At 38.5% G+C, this 19,533-nt stretch overlaps 2 protein-coding genes across 7 annotated transcripts in view; one reads left to right on the top strand and one right to left on the bottom strand.

The window, feature by feature from the left end:
• Positions 1-19,533, top strand: part of PACC1 (proton activated chloride channel 1) — a 58,438-nt gene that overhangs the window by 33,232 nt on the left and 5,673 nt on the right. For 3 of the 5 annotated variants that reach the window (XM_054024555.1, XM_054024556.1, XM_054024558.1), the window contains exons 7-8: positions 5,610-5,714; positions 6,136-7,861. In XM_054024555.1, coding sequence (XP_053880530.1) covers positions 5,610-5,714; positions 6,136-6,294 — 264 coding nt within the window. In that variant the 3' untranslated portion in view covers positions 6,295-7,861. Of the gene's footprint in view, positions 1-5,609; positions 5,715-6,135; positions 7,862-19,533 lie in introns of those variants that run through there. The other 2 variants (XR_008444577.1, XM_054024557.1) reach the window with 2 other exon arrangements.
• Positions 9,487-19,533, bottom strand: part of PPP2R5A (protein phosphatase 2 regulatory subunit B'alpha) — a 107,986-nt gene continuing 97,939 nt past the window's right edge. For both annotated transcript variants that reach the window (XM_054024553.1, XM_054024554.1), the window contains 5 exons: positions 16,407-16,457; positions 15,109-15,228; positions 14,884-15,011; positions 11,372-11,473; positions 9,487-10,790 (listed from right to left, as the gene is read on the bottom strand). In XM_054024553.1, coding sequence (XP_053880528.1) covers positions 10,655-10,790; positions 11,372-11,473; positions 14,884-15,011; positions 15,109-15,228; positions 16,407-16,457 — 537 coding nt within the window. In that variant the 3' untranslated portion in view covers positions 9,487-10,654. The remainder of the gene's footprint in view (positions 10,791-11,371; positions 11,474-14,883; positions 15,012-15,108; positions 15,229-16,406; positions 16,458-19,533) is intronic.

Raw genomic sequence — 19,533 nt, 5'->3', positions numbered from 1 at the left:
GCGAGAATCATTCAATACATACGGTGCAGCAATAGTAACCTTGTCTAATAGAGCTGCTCCTCAAAGCAAAAGGCAGCATGGCTTTGAAGAAGCTTGCTGTGATGCATAGTGACAGATATGACTGACTTTCATGTTTCATTGGTCCCTTATTCCAGCTCTCCAGCAAGCAGTTTCAAAGTTGCTTTCCCACATTTCATAAAAGCATAACACAGCAGAGGGTTTATATTGCCCTTATGGCTTTATTGTTGTGGCCTGGAAAAACTTGACTGGACAGAGAAGCCAGGAAGCTGATTGTCCTTGTTTATGTTACACTGGTGAGACTAGACCTAGAATATCAGAGTAAGGAGCTGGAGCGATTGACTTGTTAGAAAATATTAATAAACGTTAGTTTAAGGCTGGGACTTTCAAAAGGAGCCTAAGCTACAATGAGCACCTACAAATATTTTCAAGAGTGAGAGGAATTGTCTAGATTTGTCCGAGGGATGGAAGTCCGTGTAATGGAAAAGGAAAATTGAGGCTGAAATTTAAGAACCAGTTCTTAAAAAGATCATCAAATAAACTGTAGAATAGATGAAGGAAATTAAGGAAGCTTGGGTCATTTAGAAGTAGAATAGACAGTGCACTTCAGAAAACATGGAAGTGAACACCAGTTCAGTGGTGGAAGATGACTACCTATGTAGTTATTTTCATCTCTACCTATGGAATGGTTTTACCCTGAATTTCTCCCAGCATGACGACACTGAAGGAGCAGAGTAATAATAAAGAGATGGTCTACACTAGATAATTAGGTTGGTTTAACTACATCCCTCAGGGATGTGAAAAACTCACACTTGTTAAACTGACCTAAGTCCCCTGGAGGCAGCGCTAGGTCCATGGAGGATTGTTCTGCTGATGTAGTTACCGCCTCTTGGGGAGGTGGATTACCTACGCCGATGTCTGTGTAGGTAGTTCCAGCACTGCAGCGCTGGCTGTGCTGCTGTAACGTTTTAAATGTAGACAAGCCCTAACTTGTCTCACTCCCCGTGTTGTTTGGAAGGAGGCATCTGCAAAATCAGTAGAACTGTAACTGCCTTGTATGAAACAATTGATTTGGAGAAGGGCAGCTGTGACTAGCAGGTGAAACATTCTTTGCTAAGAGCAGCAGAATATAGTCATCTGTTTTTAGAAAAGCATGTGTTTGTTAACCTGTCGCACAGTTGGAAAGAGAAATGCTCATTATAACATGCTGTTTTGCCCTTTGAAGGGCATGTCTTCCAGTTCTCACCCATAGCTCCCTAAGTGCAGAAGCAGCATGGGGGCAATTGCAAAGCAGTGATGTCAGGAGGTGCCCCATAGGGTATTCCTAGGGGAGAGGAATTCTGAAATGATACAGTCAGAATATAGTAACAGTTTAAAAAAAAAAAAAAAGTTGAGCAATAGCCCTGTAAACAGGGGATAAAACTCAGAGTTAACCAGAAAAGTCATTTTAGAAAGCAATGAAATACATAGAAGCAAATCAGGGGTTCATAGGGATAGATGGCGTGAGTGTTGATGACTAAACTGAGCTTCCAAGAGAGAGATCCGTATATTGGAGGATGAGTTAAGTTTATTTTTCTTAAGAATCTGGCTATGAGGTAATGAGAAACAAGACTTTTCCTCTCCTTATTGAGATTTAAAACAGTTTAGATGGGTGCAAATTAGACCTTGCTACAATTTATATTGAGATTCTAGAGAAATCCTGGTATTAAATAAATCAAGTGTGATCTATTCATTCAGTAATGGTATTTGTCCTTGATTGAGAGTGATTCTGGATACGTTGGTGCCCTTACTAACAATAGTGCCTGAACTCAGGGTGGTTTGATTTAAATCAAGATCTGCCATGAAGCTCTTTTTGCCTGGTAAATCTCCAGAATCTGGTCTTGCAGCATCTTGAATTTCTGCAAGAGAACAAGAACGCCTTTTGGAGGTGGAGTCAATTTTTGACCTTTAATGACCATCCTCTGAGCTGGGATCAAAGCATTCTTTTCCTGTTTGAACCCATGTTCCTCGGAGGGATAGCAAACCCTTGAGGCGGTTTCCACTGATTCCTGGAGTGAGCTTTTTATTAAAATGTCATCTAAATGAGATTTATGCCACTATTCTGAGGGCTGCCATTACAATTATATATTCTTCTATATAGCTTCTTATACCGCCCTCATTACTGTAGTATGAGTGTCTAATAATGCATTGAGATGTGATTAACTTCTATCTCCTGTGACTTGTACTGCCCACGCAGTACAGAATGTAGCATTTCAGTTTGGTAATGTTATTTTTATATACATGCTGCTCTAGTGTTAAAGAAGGCAAGAGAGTGCTTGGAAGTGAGATTTGTGATGGGGGAGTTAATTCCAGTTTCAGACCAGCCTCTGAGAAAGTTGTGTCTCTTGCATAGGCAAGATTTACCCTTGTGTTCAAAAATGTCATTGTGCCTGAGCAGCGAAGTTGTTGACCACACTCAGCATGGTGGAGCTTTAAGACAAACTTTTATATATCCTTGGGCCAGGCCACAGACTGAGGCTAGGTCTACACTACCCGTCTGAATCGGCGGGTAGAAATCGACCTCTCGGGGATCGATTTATCGCGTCCCGTTGGGACGCGACAATCGATCCTCGAATCGGCGCTCTTACTCCACCAGTGGAGGTGGGAGTAAGCGCCGCCGACAGAAAGCCGCAGAAGTCGATTTTGCCGCCGTCCTCACAGCGGGGTAAGTCGGCTGCGATACGTCGAATTCAGCTACGCTATTCACGTAGCTGAATTTGCGTATCTTAAATCGACTCCCCCCTGTAGTGTAGATGTACCCTGAGTCCTTGAGTCAGTATTATATGGGAAGATAGCGTAAGGAACAAAGGGCAGGTCTGATGTGCTCATGGTAGCCATGTTGTGAGATGGGCAGATGTCTTCATGCCCAGGTATATTGCATTGCTGTAGTCCCAGATGAGAGGTAGTCCACGAAGGAGTGTATAGCTAAGGCTAGGTCAGCTGCCATGATGGGGTGGAGTCTCTTGACCGGCTGCAGAGGGTATAAAACATTACTTGTGGATGCTGCTCTGTGAGCATCAGCAAGGAACCCAAGAGCACTCTGAAACTACCGACTAAATGGACTAATTGTGGGCATGTACCTTCAACCAAAGGAAGCTGCAAACTCCTCCAAGAACTTTCCTCTGCCCAGTAGCTTAGCCTCCATCTTGCTCAGGTTCAACCAGATGTTCTCAATCCATCAGTTGATCTGATCCAGACATGGTGAAGGATATATAGAGATGTCTCAGCTGCATAGTGTTAGCACTTACACGTTTTATTTTTGGAAGTCATCCCTTGAGACACTTGCACTTATGAAGTGCACTAATTGGCAATGAACTCTCCAATAAAAAAACCTGTGGGTCTGTGAGAGTAAGAATCCCTCTAGTTCAAAGATGTCATGTAGTTTCTGACCACCTGTGGTAGCAGAACTCTAGCCACTACTATTCATACAAATACAGAGTAGTAAGATTTTTAAGCTCACAAGCATGTGCTTTGAAATGTTTCAAAACCTTGTTTATAAAGATGTTGGAATGTGCATAAGTTAAATAGCTAAGCCATAACTACCCTTGCCCTAGTTTGATGGTAAAAGAAAAATCACCTGCTTTCTGACTTTATCCTTATTGGTTGGATTGGACAGAGTAGTACATTTAGCCTTTCAGGGAGTCATGCCAGGCCAATTGAGCCAGATAATAGGGCAAATCACACAGTTAGTTAGTTTTTGGAACTAGTCCCATCTTCTCTCTTTTTCCTTTCTTCCATATCCTTGACTTAGATTTCTACTGTACTGCTCCTTTCCTGTCATACAAATGTCTTGAATGACAGTAGCTGAGTTGGAAGTACGCTTCTGTAATTGGACAGGAGATTGTAGTGGACTGGAATGAGTAGTTTTCTCTAGCCTGTAGCAAAAATGTATGGTAAACTTTTCTGTGCTTATAAAAGGTAGGTGTTTAACCCGTAAGCCCAGATTATACACGGGGTCGTTTTTAGTAAGGCACAGACTATGCTTATTTGTCACATCCTTGATGTATTTCTGAAGAAAAAATTAAAATACGTCGGCTGTTTTTTTAAATACCTCGCTGGGAGTAGCTTTGAATTTTAATCATGGAAAATTCCTATCACCTGAATTTGGCTCTAGTATAGTTTTCAAATTTCTAATACATGCTACTGTATTGACCGTAAAAAAAAATTAATCCTAATAATATATATGATGTCGGGAAGGAATTTTCCTCCAGGGCAGATTGGCAGAGGCCCTGGGGGTTTTTCGCCTTCCTCCGCAGCATGGGGCCCGGGTCACTTGCAGGATTCTCTGCACCTTGAAGTCTTTAAACCACAATTTGAGGACTTCAGTAGTTCAGACATAGGTTAGGGGTTTGTTACAGGAGTCGGTGGGTGAGATTCTGTGGCCTGTGTTGTGCAGGAGGTCAGACTAGATGATCATAATGGTCCCTTCTGACCTTAAAGTCTATGAGTCTATGTACAAACCTGTCTGTCATGAATTAGTTGGTATTTTATGTACATGTCCCATCTCCAAGCCTCCAGTTGAGGCTAAAGTCTTGACAAGTGCTTTCCATTTGCTACTTCAGACACAATGTACAACTCTGATATTTAGCTCTGTTAGCTCTCAAGTTTTTTGTTTTTCCATCTGCTAAGCTCAGCTCACAAAATAAGTGCAAATTACATTGTTATTGCCCCTAGTTGCAGGGAGGGTGGCATAAATTGCGTAAGCTTCAAGGAGTTTTCTAAACATCAATGTCCCATCATCTTCATCGAAATTCAGGTTCCCGCAAATCACCTCTCTTTCAGCAGGCCAGAACAGCTATTCTGTGGTTCGGTATTGCATATTCTACATGTTATGTCAACAGAAGCTTGCGGGTTGCAACAGACCTGTTGCCATCAGTCACTACTTGGTTCAGGAAAAGAAGGTCAGCTTGTCCATATTAGCTGTTGGGGGCCCACACTGGGAAGTGATGAAATTCTAATTGAGCTTTTTTGGCTTGGCATTGGGCACTTGACTAAGCCTGGCTCTTCCCCCTACAATTTTGTAGTCAATTCTGTAGGTGAGATTCAAGATAAATCTACCTCAATATTTATTCATAGTAAGTTTACATCCCAATTTTCAAAGTACCAATATAGATCTAGTCCTTCAGTTAAACCAAAATTGCACACATTTTGGGGGAATCAGGACATGCAGAGAAGTCTGGTTTGCCTTTAGCTTTGAAAATGACTAAGGGTAAAGTAGGGTTGCGTTTAATGATAGTGTTTCTTATCCGTTTTGGAACAAACTTAGCCTTTCTTATTGGGGTACCTGGACACTCAAAGATTAAGTAGCCACATTTTTTTTAAGGTAAGTAGAAAAGGGGAGGTAGATTAGGTTAAAATTGAAACAGCTATAGGAACTTACCTTTCTACTCATATAATACCTAACAGTTAAACCAGACCACTACTTGCTTCATGTCATTTAAAAGACCCATTTTAAAATCAACCTTGTCTGGTAACTCTTCCCTCATTCAGTATAATAGCAGGTTGGACTTTTGATGAAAGAGAACGTTAACTACCTTTTTTTCCCCCCCCAGACTAGTGTGGTTAACTACATTGACCAGAGGCATAAGCCGGCAAGTGATCAATTGTTTTTTGTGGTATTTGAATGGAAAGATCCTTTTATACAAAAAGTTCAAGATGTAAGTACACTTTAGTCACTCCTCAGCCTCTTGCATGACTTAATTTAAAACTAAGATTCAGCATACAGTGCTCAGAAGAGTTGGAGGAAGGCTGATGTCACTTAGGAGTTCTCAAGCCCATCTTCTGCCTCTCTTTGACTTTGTAATCCCAGTACGTCCTACTATGGCTGTGCATGCACACAGCTTAAGACAAAACTGAACTTCCGTTTGAGACTCTCTCTCTCCAGCGCTCAATGTTTTCTTCCTGGCTAGAGGATAAAACACCACATCAGGAAGATGCTTTTGGAGACTAGGAGCTAATACTGTATAAAATGTATAAGGCAAAACAATTACAATTTGAAATGGAATTTAATAACATTGAACAGCTGTACCGTAAATTGAGTGTAAGAGAAACTATGATTTTGTCTCAACTCCTTTGCAGATTGTCACTGCCAATCCTTGGAACATGATTGCTCTACTCTGTGGTATTTTCTTGGCTCTGTTTAAAGCAGCAGACTTTGCCAAACTAAGTGTTAAGTGGATGATCAAAATCCGCAAGAGGCACCTGAAGAGAAGTCAAGCAATGAACCACATAAGCTGAGGACTAAACCACCTTTAGAACATTTTTAGTACACTGGATAAAATTTCAACCAACAATGCAGCAGTTACATAAACTAACCAGAGTTGTGTGTTTAAGGAGAACTACTTACCTTTGCTGAAGTGACAGCATAAATGAACTGACACGAACCTTAAGAGGCTAACTCTGAAGAACAAGCCTACTAAACATGTCTTTTTAAAAATGTAAGTTATGAACTTCTTTACCAAGCTTGTGTCAATTTATTGGGGGTGGAATGGAATTCATAAAGTAACATTCAAAAGGTCATCTTAAAACAGAATACAGACATGTTTGTATTTAGTTTGGGTCTAGACAGTAGTTTAAGCTTTTCTCCATGAGCTAAATGGACTGCCCCTGCTACCATAAGAGTGCCCCGAATCAGTAAAATGACTTGTCATCCTCCGTCTGATCTTCCCAGGCATAGTTATTATCTGTGACCAGAAAGGAGCAAAGCACTTACAAGATCAATGTAAAAATGGGTCAAAAGGTTTAATTTCCTAAATCTCCAACCTATTACATAGAACATAGATTACCTCGGATTTTTATCAAACATTTCCCATTTGGTTAAGATGCACTGACTGTGTATTAAAGCTACTTTAAAAGCAAGTTATGTGTAAGCCCTGTGGAATATGTCATGGATCACTGCCAGTTACTTCTTCTTAAACAAAGCCTCTTGCCTTAATACTTCATCAGTAGAATGATTCTTCCATAAACCAGATTCACAAATACTTATGTACAACTTCTGTTGAAGTCAATGAGAGCAGAATTTGACCATTCTAGTAGCTAACACACAAGCAAGGCTGTGGAGTTCTGTCCCAAGGAAGGTTGGGGACAACACAAGGTTTGTAGAACTCAAGCTGGTGAGTTTCTGAAACTCAATTACACGGAACCTAATTGCTGGGAATGATGATTTAGGAATGAAAAAAGGAAATAGAGCCTATAATGGCCTAGGACAGTATAATACTTAGAACTCTCAGTAAATGGACTTTATGTTGAGAGGTATAATATTTTCTATTGTACCTAGAGCTTTAAAAAAAAAAATCACAATTTATACTGCTTAAGTCTAACCTGACCTCATAGATACACTTTATTTTTATCCATAAAACCCAATCCCAATTTCTCTGTCTCCTAGAACCCATACTGAGTCCTTACCTTTGGAATTCATTTTTGAGGGGATATAAAAATTTTCATAAAACCAAAACATATTCTTCCTGACTCTGTATATTTTTGGAGTCAGATATATCAAATGCTGGTTGTTTAGAATGATCAAATGCTGAAAAGGTACAAAGCTTTTCTTGCTAAGACTTAGGACTGAATTCAGCTCCCACTTGTGCCCCATGCAATTCCATTACTCTAATGTTCCAGGAGGCAGAACAAACGGAGTCTTACCCAAATGGGCAAAACCAAGCCAATTCCCTGTGACTAACAGTTCTGGGGTACCTTCTAAGCAGCAAGAACAGATTTGCAATTGTAACAATACTTTTCCTCTAACTAGAAGGGAGGAAGGAGATCGTCAATAGAGCCTTGCAAATCTGCAGATATCCACGGACCATATTTGCAGATGGGATGCAGAAACAAATTTTGTTTCCATGCAGGGCTCTGATTATCAGTACCAAGTGATCCAGCTGGTTAGTATACGCATTTAAGCTGGAAATCCTGGCCCCAGTGAAGTCAGTTTTGTCAAGATTTCACCCCATTTCTTTTGGAACAACTGCATAGGGATAGAAACCAGTTTTCTTTCTACTCAGGAGTTGTACTACAGCAAATTTAAATATTCAGGCAGTTCTATTTTTGTGAAATAGAAGTGAACCAACAAAAGAATCCCTGCAGGTGACATCTAGACATAACTAAACACTTGAGTAGTCTTTTCTTTAAAAGGAACCAGTTTTGGAGGAAAAAAACTCTTATTTCTGTATTTAAAAATAAGCCCTTTGTAATGCATGGGAGATGCACAGGTAAGTAGAGCCTCTCCGTGCGCTGGTGCTCATTTCAAGACCTCCCTCCAAGTTCTATTAACACATTGTATAGCTCTCTGTTAGCATTCATTTGTTGAATTGTTTGGGATGCATGTCTTCTACCTTAGCCTAGTTTGCCAAATGAGCTATCTTTTGTTAGTGTTTGAACCTATTTTTATGGCTTTAACTAGCTAGATTGATTGTGGTTTCTGGAGTATCTCAGACAAGAATTTCTTCTATGAGGTCTCAAATGTAACATTTAGCTGCAAAACACTGAGTAGTGCAGAATCAGCTGCAATGAAAAAGGAACCAATGCTGATATGAAATTGCCATTGTTTAGGTAGTAGGAGCATAAAATAGGGACTTATTATGCAAACCTTACTTTTATGTATCAAAAAAAGGTAACATCTTATACTTGAAGCCAATCCCATTTCCCCCCTTCAGATGACAAAAAGACTCTCCAATACATAATGAAGAGAAATTATGCATGATATTTGCTCTAAATATAAACTTTCTATAAAAGAAAACATGTACTTACGTTGCTTGGTCAGTTTGTCCTCCAAAGACACATCTGAGCAACTACAGCATATTTGTGTCCCCTATTTTTGCAAGTCTGCCATTACTTTTCTTTGAAGCAAGAATCAATACAGAGCATTTGCTCTGTAAACATGTTGTCCATTTTGATTTAAGATTTGTTGTGGTGCATATTGCTAAAGAGACTAAGGCCTTGTCTACACTGCCACTTTACAGCGCTGCAACAGTCTCGCTCAGGGTGTGAACCCCACCCCCGAGCGCTCCAAGTTTCAGTGCTGTAAAGTGGCAGTGTAGACAGTGCACCAGCACTGGGAGCTACGCTTCTCATGGGGGTGGCTCTCTCCCAGCTTTTAGATGGAGTTTAGATAGCCAGAGGCACATCTTCGCTGCTACGGCAGCGCTTTAACATGGCTTGTGTAGTCGTCACAGCGCTAACCTCCCTCTTCCCCCCCACAAGGGGCGTAGCTCCCAGCGCTGGTGCATTGTCTATAACTGGCACGTTGCAGCGCTCAAGGGTGTGTTTTTTCACACCCCATAGCGAGAAAGTTGCAGCGCTATAAAGTGGCAGTGTAGACAAGGCCTTAAGCTTTTCATTCAGGCTGAATATTGCACACATTTTTGCACAACTCACTTAACATAAGCCTTCTGGTCATCATGGAGAGACACAAAAAGAAGGTGATATACAGCATTAAATACAAACATAAAGACTTTATTGAATGCGGCTCAATCCCCCAGTGAAGATTTTATTACAAAACAGTTTTCACACAACTGCAATTTAAGAGATTGGAATGGTACGTCTGATAAAAGATGTGAGCAAGACTTGATTAAGTAAAACAAATGACTTCTATAGTCAGCTTTTTCCATATTTAAGCAGCATACTGCATTTTCATTAAATAAAACAAGACATTTGTGGTTAGTGCTCTGCACTGCCATAGAGAAACCTTGTTTGGAATGCCAGATTTTGTCTCACTCCCCAGGCCAGCAGAAGCTGAAAGTGCTGCAGACAGCTCAAATCAGCCTCTGAAGGAGGGAACTGCATTGTTCCACAGAGATTCCTTGGGTTGACATAAGAGCTTCATTGATGGGCTCTAAGGGAAGCTCCATCCTCAGCTGCAGGATGAGAAACAAACTTAAACAGACCCAGCAGAGAGAAGCATGGAGGGGGCACGTGAACAGCAAGGCATTCATCAAAGTGGAAGGTCAGACACAAGATATACAGTCATCTGTTCAAACTAGAGTTTTATTTTGTGTTTTCATACTTCATCTTATTTCTAACTTGTGCTTTTCATAATTAAAAATTTAAACCCACTGCATAGGCATCTTCACTCAGTGGAATTCTATACAGCAGTATCTTTGAGATCTCTAATAATAAGGGGCACACAGAGAATCCCATCAAGTTACAGGTAAAAAGTAATGTACCTTAGTTTTATTTGAGAAAATACAGCAGAACTAGAAGCCTTTTCTAGAATCTCAACCAAGGTTTGCAGCAATGTAAAAAGCATGTATAAAACAAAGGAAAAATGTACATAGACTATACCACCTATGTGCAACACAATCAAAAAGAAAATTCAAGTCATAATTCTCACCACTCCCATAATTCTCACTCATATTATGAATAAAATTCATTTCTGTGAAACTTCAGAAGTGACATATCAATGATTAAACAAATTTACAATATGCTGTGGTAATGATATATCATTCAACTCTTGTAAAGTCAGATTTTTTTTCCCATTTACATTATGCCAGAAAAAAAGTTGGCCATTTCTACTATACCGATGAAGTTTCTCTTTTGCAATTTTTACATATTTCAAAAATGTGTACAAAAGTATGTCTATCAAGCAGAGGTCATTGTTTCTTTATTTGGCACTTGTACTGTTGTGTGCATTTAGCACGTTGTGAGTACTGTTTTGCTTTTCAACCAGAGTCTTCTTTAGCTTTAGCTCTTCTAACTTTCTCCACAACTCTTCACGTTCCAATTCCTTCTTTTTTTCTCTACAGAAAAAGTAAAATGATTAGACATGTCTAGGTTCTACATGCAATGTGCATTATAATTACTTTATAATTACAATGTGCAAGTTGATGAAACAGCATATGCTATTCTTATTTACAGACGCTCCCCGAGTTACATAAACCCGATGTATGCAAATCCGAGCTTACGGAAAAACTTCCGTAAGCTAGAAATAGGACGAGTTGTTTTGGGTTTTTTTTTTTTTTTTTTTTTGCATAATGGTCGGAGATACGTTTCTGACTTATGCAAAATTCGAGGAACGCTTGCGTAAGTCGGGGAGTGTCTATTATAAACTTTTTTTTTACTCCTATAAGGAGTCAGGATTTTCCCCATGCCAAATATCAAAGCTCAACGTATTGATTCTCAGTGGCAGAATGTGACATCTGTCTTTGAGAGATTATGCTATCCTTTGACAAACCATATCAGTCAACTGCAAGTCTTCTATGAGCAACTAATTTCACTATAAATACTGCAGTTTTATTCACATTAATAAATTCAGTACATACTCTCTCCTCCCCCCCCCCAGGTGATGCATTTCTGAAACACAAACGAAGAAAATGATTACCTTTGTCTTTCTGCTTTGTATGAGCTTGTAAGTTCATCAAATAGCTTGCCATTCATTTCCATCAATGTTTTCAGCACATTATACACCAGTGCTACAATGGTTCTAAAACAAAAGGAAGGCACTGTAAATTACTGGATATAAGATTTGTTTACTAGCATCTGACTTCCTCTTTCTGTTCCAGCCCTACTGCATTTAGACAGTATTGTAACTAAGTTTTAAATGCAGATGTTTACTCTAGTCTCCTGTATGCATGAACATGAGGATTTATTGAACATGCATTTAGTACATTTGGCTCATTGCCTTGGTTTATAAAACATTAAAGCTTGAAGGCTTCACATAAACCAGCCACAGTGAATGATTTTTTAAATGTTAATATCCTCCAAGGCTGAAAGGCTGGAATCTGATTAAAGTAACTGAGTGTTTTAATAGAATAAATTACATTAAAAAAGTAAAATGGGTAATACTAATGTCCCTAAAGAGAAAGGTGGCATGAATAAAATCCTCAAACTATAGACTAATGAGCCTCAAGCAAGGGAAAGGGTTTGACACAGCTGCTGATTACACTACAGAAAATGCTTTACGGAGAGGGGAAGTTATTTTGGGGTGATCTGTGCCACTCTCCCTGTTAGAAAATTGTTCTAATGTATAATCATGGCACAAGACACCGCCTTCATGTCTGATTTTGTAGGTAAAAATGTAAACAGAGCTCAGAGATGTGGGTTTAGGCTTTTCATTTATTTTCTTGTATGTCTATCAATAATCCATTTCAGGATTATGCTCCTCTACCAGTACCAGGGCGAAAGATGCTATTCAGATATATTAAGACCCATCTCCCTTAATTCCCCTCCAGCAAGTTTAAAGTAGGTACTACACTTGAGAGTTAACTAATAATCCTTCAAAAGAAATACTGGAACATTTTCAGGGTAGAATCGGATATAGTTTAATTTATGAAACCTTCAAGGTGCATATATTACTAACTCAAGCAGCAGGGTGATCTAGCTGTTTAACCCTTACCCTCCCCCTTCTCACTTTCTCCACTAACGTTCATCTTCGCTTGTCAAGTTACGTCTCAATTTAAACTACAATCAAGTAATAGTCCCAGCCCTGAAGAGCTTAGAGTGCCATATACATACACTTATGACACTGTATATACTGTTCAATAATTTCAAATATTTACAAATAAGTGTCAAAGAAAATAAAAAGGTATGACAGGTTCTGTTTTCATCACACTATGTCCAGTTATCATTCACTGTTAGGAAGTGCAAACAGCAAGTTTATCATACTAAACAAATAGGAAGCCAAAATTCACCATATTTTGCTTGCTTAGCCCGACCCTCCCAAAGTACCAGAATGGAAACATGTCCCAAACACAGCACCAGCAGAAACTTTAAAATCCAATTGAAATACTTAGTATGTTTACTGAGTGCATCCCCCACAAAAGTTTCCTCACAGCATAAACTTTCTCCTTCAAGATCACATTAAAGCGGAGTAAGCTCTTATTTTCTGTTAGAGAAAAAATCATTTTGAAGTATATAATTCTGAAACATCTGTATCCAGGCATATCAGGGAAAGTTTTTCCATTTTATCTCTTATCTGGATGGAAACAATAAAAGAAACCTTTCTGAACTTATTAGTCCTCTAAGTATACTTTAGTTATCTGACATCTAGTTTATGGAATAACTTATCTCATGAGAAAAATTGAGGCAAAATAGTGACTTCTCCTGTGACTGATGAAAAGGGGGATTCACTTCAGGTCTGAATTTTGATGCGGTCCCAAGAAACACAAAGGACACAGAACTAGTCTTCTGACTAACATTGATAATTCAGTCTCACAGCTGATGTGCTTGCAGCTAGATATATAGTCTTAATAAACATGGAAAGATCCATTTCATAAACTCAAATATGGGACTCATAGCCCATATAATCTGGTTCAAAGTTTATACTGGGCATCTGTGATGATTTAACATGTTGTCTGGCCACACAGACTTTGTATTATGTGGGTGAACTAATCTTATACATTTGTCAACTCCTATTACACTGCTCACTTGCACCTTTGACATACCAATGCAGAAGCCCCAAAAGTAAATTAGTTTCTTCTATAAAATTAATTTCACCTCAGTGTTAGAAAAGAGATCTATCAGTTTTCAGTAAAATGGATCCTCCAACTTACACACTATTAGAACTAGATATACTAGACAGAACTAGAGTATGTTGGGTAGCTCCAGTTTTTACTATCTGCTTGAATATTTGTAGGTGAAGACACATTCTCATTGAAGCATTAATGGTTCAATCCATTGCTTAGATTTAATAATTCTGCTTTTCATATTAAATCGAACTACAGCTATAACTTTTCAAGTGAGTTCTTTGTAACTCCTGCATCTCTAGCAATAAAGTTTCTGCATTTAACAGTTCTGTTGATTAAGCATAAGCCAGAACAGAATTCAGCTCATTCTCCCACAATTGTACAATTCTGTAGTGGCCAACAGAATAAAGATATACACAACCAACCCTCTGAGCAGCTTGCTGTGTTTATTTGGTGTCAGTTGCTTATGCTATGATTAAAATAAGGTTTTACTAGTCAACACTGAGGGGAGGGTATCACTTAAAGATGGCAGAATACTGAATAGCCCCAAATCTGTTATTTCTAAATCATCTAACATGTAATCTTCTCATTCTTTCATTCCAAAACGTTTCACTAACGGGGAAAAAAAAAAAAAAAACCAAACACACTTTGGTATCTTAAGACTTAGGTGCAATAGTGATTTCACTTTTTAAGTGAAACTTCACACAATAGGCCTCATTGTTTAACGTTTAGGAGTGATATATTAATGACAGCATTCAACAGTCATTTCTCTTCTCTCACATCCTTTTGTATAACCAGATGGTGGGCATCATTTTACATGCAAAAAATTCCCTCCCCCCACTTGCTTAGAGTTTAAAATTTTCCTTCATTACCCTGGACAACAATAAACTTATTGATGTAGATGTTGCAAGAAGCTCATGGTCCTTTCCTTGGATCATTTGATGCATCAGAAGTTTCCTAATGTGCTATATGTTACTATATGTCATGTTACAAATGATACACAAAGTCAAACCTGTGTAACATTCACACCACCATCCAATTTCCTTGGACATTTTTTCATTAAATTCCAACTTTTCACCATAAGGGTACAAATCAATGAAAGATGTAGACGTGAAAGAAATCCAATATCTTAATTCAAATAATTGGAAAAACCTCTTACTTCAGCTAAGTAATCATTTCTATCTGTGGTAAGTGGTAACTGGGAGAACATAAATTCTTCTAGACATTCTACCTTCAAGTATGCTTATTAATATAAAGACCATTCTCTTAGCACTTCATCACATTTTGAAGTCAATGGGATTACTCACCTGTATCAAGTTAAACATCTGCATAAGTGTCTGCATGATCACAGTCTAAGACAGGAACGTAGGCTAATACAATTTATTTCTGATAATACTTTTAAAAAAACATCAGAATAAGCAATACATACGGATTCCAGTGTTCTTTGGAGATCTTGTATAAACTACCAAACATAATTGGTAGAATTTTGTTAATGTTCTCCTCAATCAGACTAAGAATGTACTCATTATTCCAGAAATACAAAGCCCTTTCTGCAACCTGAAATACACATTTCAGAATCAGAACCACAAAACATGATAGTACTAATTAATGTAGAAGTCAAATGTGCAACACTATTGAAAATACTATTTAATACCTGAAAATGGGAACTGGACACACACTTGGATATCTGCTTAAATAGAGGTTCTTCTATTTTTTTGAACTGGGTTGGTTCTATTACATCTAAGATTTCTTCAATTTCACCTAAAAACATCACCTGTTTTATAAAGAAAAGTTTTTATATTTATACATGCCATTCAGAAGGTATATAGAAAGTTTATATAATCTATCACATAGCTAGACTGAGGATACCAACGGAATAATCAGTAAAATAGGGTACACACTGACAGGTATGCTCCAAGAAACATGGTATATTACTGCTGTTGCACATTATCACCTCGTGCAAGATTCCTTATTGCAATTTACTATTTTTCTTCTTAATTTTTGTAAGCAGGCTTACTTGTTGGTTTCAGTTACCAGAATATAACAACCATCTTTTATTGCCTCCTCTTCATGGTTGCTTTTAAAGTTTTTAAAAAGTCATTTGATTTTAAATAATGCTTTGAAGAAAACCAGAAGAAATTTTATTTCTTCAGCTTTGGCTGCAGAGACTCATTCTTCTCCATTCTGGATTCTTTTTACAAATGCTTCATTTCAGTTTTAAAATGCCAGGAGGATAACAGTATGTAAGTAACACAGAAAATCGAAGAAAACTGATACATAAAAGAGTCTTAAAAGGACACTGCTTTCATATAGAATTAGAAGGTTTCTTTGACGAATGAAGCCACCAAGCTTCCAACTACTTACTTTTAATGACATGGGACAGAGCCAATCAGAAAAATGGATTTCACAAGACCATTTAAAAAGTACATTTTAAGAATTAGACATATTGTACCGAAACATGAAATTACAATGTATAACATTTTTTGTAATAAAGTAATGAACGTTTTATTTAATGCTTTAGTCACTGACAAAGACCTGGTCAAACTTTCATAGTCAGCACTCACTGGAGATGGACTGCACTCACTGTAACCGCTAAAATGCTTTTTAAAAAAAAGCTTTAATGTTTCTTTCGAAAAATTATATTAATTCCTACCAAAGAACAGGGGACTTAACTAGAACATTCCTCTCAATGATAATACATTATCCTAGGAATCTTTAGTGATGAACATATATACGAGCATTTACTATTAGTAGTGCTGTCAGATTTAAAATAAAGTAGTAAGTTTGCACAATTTCTACAGTGAACTTCAGTGCCCTACGAAATCGAGAACCACAAAAAGAATCCTGCAAGATCCCACAAACAGCACAACAGGTGTAACACACTTCTGAGCCTGCAACACTTTTTTATACCAGTTACAAGAGAATAATTCATTAAAACATAACAAGACCAACCTCTTTCTGACTGCAAGTTTTTGGCCAAAATTTGAGCAATCCTCTGATAACCTATTATAAGAATAAAAATAAAAAATTAAATCAGAATAAGTTTCCAGTATGTATGCAACTAGATTTTTAATATTAACATTAAAATATTAGACTATATGAATCTTATACTACTTATCCAAAACTGTAGTTCAAAGGGGATTGAAACATTTTGGGTCATCTGACATGTGTTTTGCCTTGTGTTCAGAATACTTCAACAACTTTACTCTCAAACTCACACTGCTTCAAAAAGTTTCTTGAGTGTCCAAACAGCCCCACTACTGCATGTAGCTAGATCTCCCTCTAAAGATCCATTCTTTGGGGGGCACTTGCCCCAGCAACTCAAGACCTGGAACCATTTAAAAAGTTGCAACTGTTGGACTGTGCACGCTGTCTCAGATCCAAACAACTCTTATAAGGCTAGATAGAGGAATCCGAGCGCCAAACACCTTTGATTCCTTTCTATTATCTGAGATGCCAAAAGACCCAAACTGGAAAAGGATGACTATCTGTAGAGAAAATATATTCAGATAACTCTATTGGGAGTTACCGTTCTGAGATTGGTAGAGACCCTAGGAAGACTTAATTAGAAGTTACATCCTGTTCCAGATGGTTGAACAATAAATTAAAAATTGAAGGCCTACTCTGTGAAAACAAACATCTGACTTTGCCTCTTAATTGAGAAAGTAGTGATGACTAAAAATGTAAACAGGATTTCCATGTGGCAATTTTACATATTTCAGAGATGGAGACATTTCACGCATGACAGACTCTGACCTCAAGGAAAGGGCCCCCAATCTTCTGCTACAGTCAGACCAGGTTGATTAAAACATGACTGAAATGAGAGCCTGATCTACTTGGATAATCTTTGCACAGAGACTGATTCCGTCCCCAGTAGCAGCCAGCTTGGAGGCTTCATGATTTTTTTGTTGTGTTTTACTTAGATAATAGTGCAAATCTTTTGTAATCTACTATACTGTCTGTATCTTGGGTTCGCCAAGTAAATTGTGAGTTTTAGAAAAGACTGATTAACTGTTTGAAATAGAAATTCAGAGAATCTCTTCTTAGGAAACATAATTCTTCCTGAGGTCGACTGTGGGCACATCATTATTTTGTTTTATTTTTAATAGAACACTGAGGATTTTCCATTAGCAGATGAACCTCACCTTCCTTCTCAATGCAACACTTATGCAGAGGTAGTACAGAGAAAACTGTCCTACAGGTTCAATGGGAAAGTTAGTAATTTTAAGTCCCTAAAATGGACAGTACAACAGAAAACAGATGTGGACCGGATCACTAAGAAATATGTATTTTGGGTAAATACAAACAGAGGTTTTTGCATGGAAGGATAAGTTGCAGCAGCAGCAGCAAGAACTAGTTCAGATTGTAACATAGAAAGCAAAAGCAAGCATTCCAAGAGGTGTGAAAAAGGGACTAATGGAGACAGATGTAAGAGGCCTTAAACCCCGTGCTCTGGTCTGGCCAAACTAAGGGGCTTTTGTGGCAGAGGGATTGTCAGAGCACAGTATGTTCCACCGCATGTTCCCTCTTCTCTTCTCATAAGGGAAGAGGATGGCGTATGACAAAAAAGGCTAACTTCCAAGTTATCTTGGAAAAATGCCAAATTCAGCAACCACTAAGTCTATAGGACCTTGTTGGAGATGAAACAGGGCATGTCACATCTCTTAGAACTATTCAGGTAGTCTGGCATGTATCACTGCACTGGTTCATATTTTCAACATTATCATAGCTTCCAACTTTGAAGGTTTATTAAAGCCCTCATTCTAGGAGAGAAGAACCTGCTGCTGTTGCAGAACTGAGTATCACTTTTCAATGAAAAGTGAATGAGAGGGAACATGATCACGGTATCAACCAGGAAAGTCCCAAGTTCAGATTAATGAAAAGGAAGCAAGTTATATGCAGAGAACAATAGTTCCCTTGTGAAGACCAGTCTTAATGGGAAGCTTAGGGAATGGGGATGGGCTTCAGAACCTGAGCTCCACCCCAACCTGCAACTTCAAAGCACTGTCTATATAAAAGCTATTTTTAGAGCACCAGCGCAAGCCCTGTCAGCCCAAGTCTATCAACCGAGGCTGGGAGACTCACTTCTGTGGGCTGTGTAAACTTACCCAATAAATCAGCCATCTAAGACATGGACAACATGACTCCTGAAACAAGCTGTCACAACTGTCAGAGACTTGGTAAAAAAGGGAGGGATGGCTCAGTGGTTTGAGCATTGGCCTGCTAAACCCAGGGTTGAGAGTTCAATCCTTGAGGGGGCCATTTAGGGGTCTAGGGCAAAAATCTGTCTGGGGATTGGTCCTGCTTTGAGTAGGGGTTTGGACTAGATGACCTCCTGAGGTCCCTTCCAACCCTGATATTCTATGAAATGAGGGATCTTAGCCAAACCAAATGGGGTTACAATCTTGCAACCTGAAGTGTTGAAATGAACTAAGGGCTATCTTGCAAGGTATTAGTCCAAATGGCATTACTTTTTAGAGACTTCTGAGCTCATCCGCTAGTTTTCCAAAGTGGGAACAGTAAAGATAATACACCCCCGCCCCCCCAAAAAAAGGCAGGGGAGAGAGAATTTAAACTCCTAAATTTTACTGAGACTAACCTCTGATTTTCCTTCACACAGATCTTTATTGGTTATCATTTATCTGCTTCCCCACCACACTCAAGAGGCGTGGAAAGGGAGTCACTCTTTTTAAATTAGCTGTCCTAGTTTTGCTGGATTTACAATGTTAAGCAGTTTATTTACATAAATACATTTCCAATGAAGTCTTGGTAATTTTTCTGTTGCTTAATTAGCTTACAGCTTAGTTAATTATATAATTATGCTGAGACTTTGGTTCCTTGGTTACATAACAGAAAATTTACAAGCATAATAGCTTATTCGCCTGCCTGCCTCCCCAGGCACAAAACAACTTGAGCAATGCAAGAGAAAAACAGATAATATTTGCAGACAGTTAACATTTGCCGAACAAAACAGATTAGTGAGAAATTACTATATACACCTCTACTTGGAGTATGAATTAATTAAGCTCAAGTCCTCATGTGCATGAAAACAACAAGGAGTCTGGTGGCACCTTAAAGA

Source organism: Malaclemys terrapin, chromosome 3 (genome assembly GCF_027887155.1).
Source record: "Malaclemys terrapin pileata isolate rMalTer1 chromosome 3, rMalTer1.hap1, whole genome shotgun sequence".
Lineage (NCBI taxonomy): Eukaryota > Metazoa > Chordata > Testudines > Emydidae > Malaclemys > Malaclemys terrapin.
Note: the sequence above shows the minus strand (reverse complement) of the source record. Positions and strands in the feature narration are given on the sequence as shown.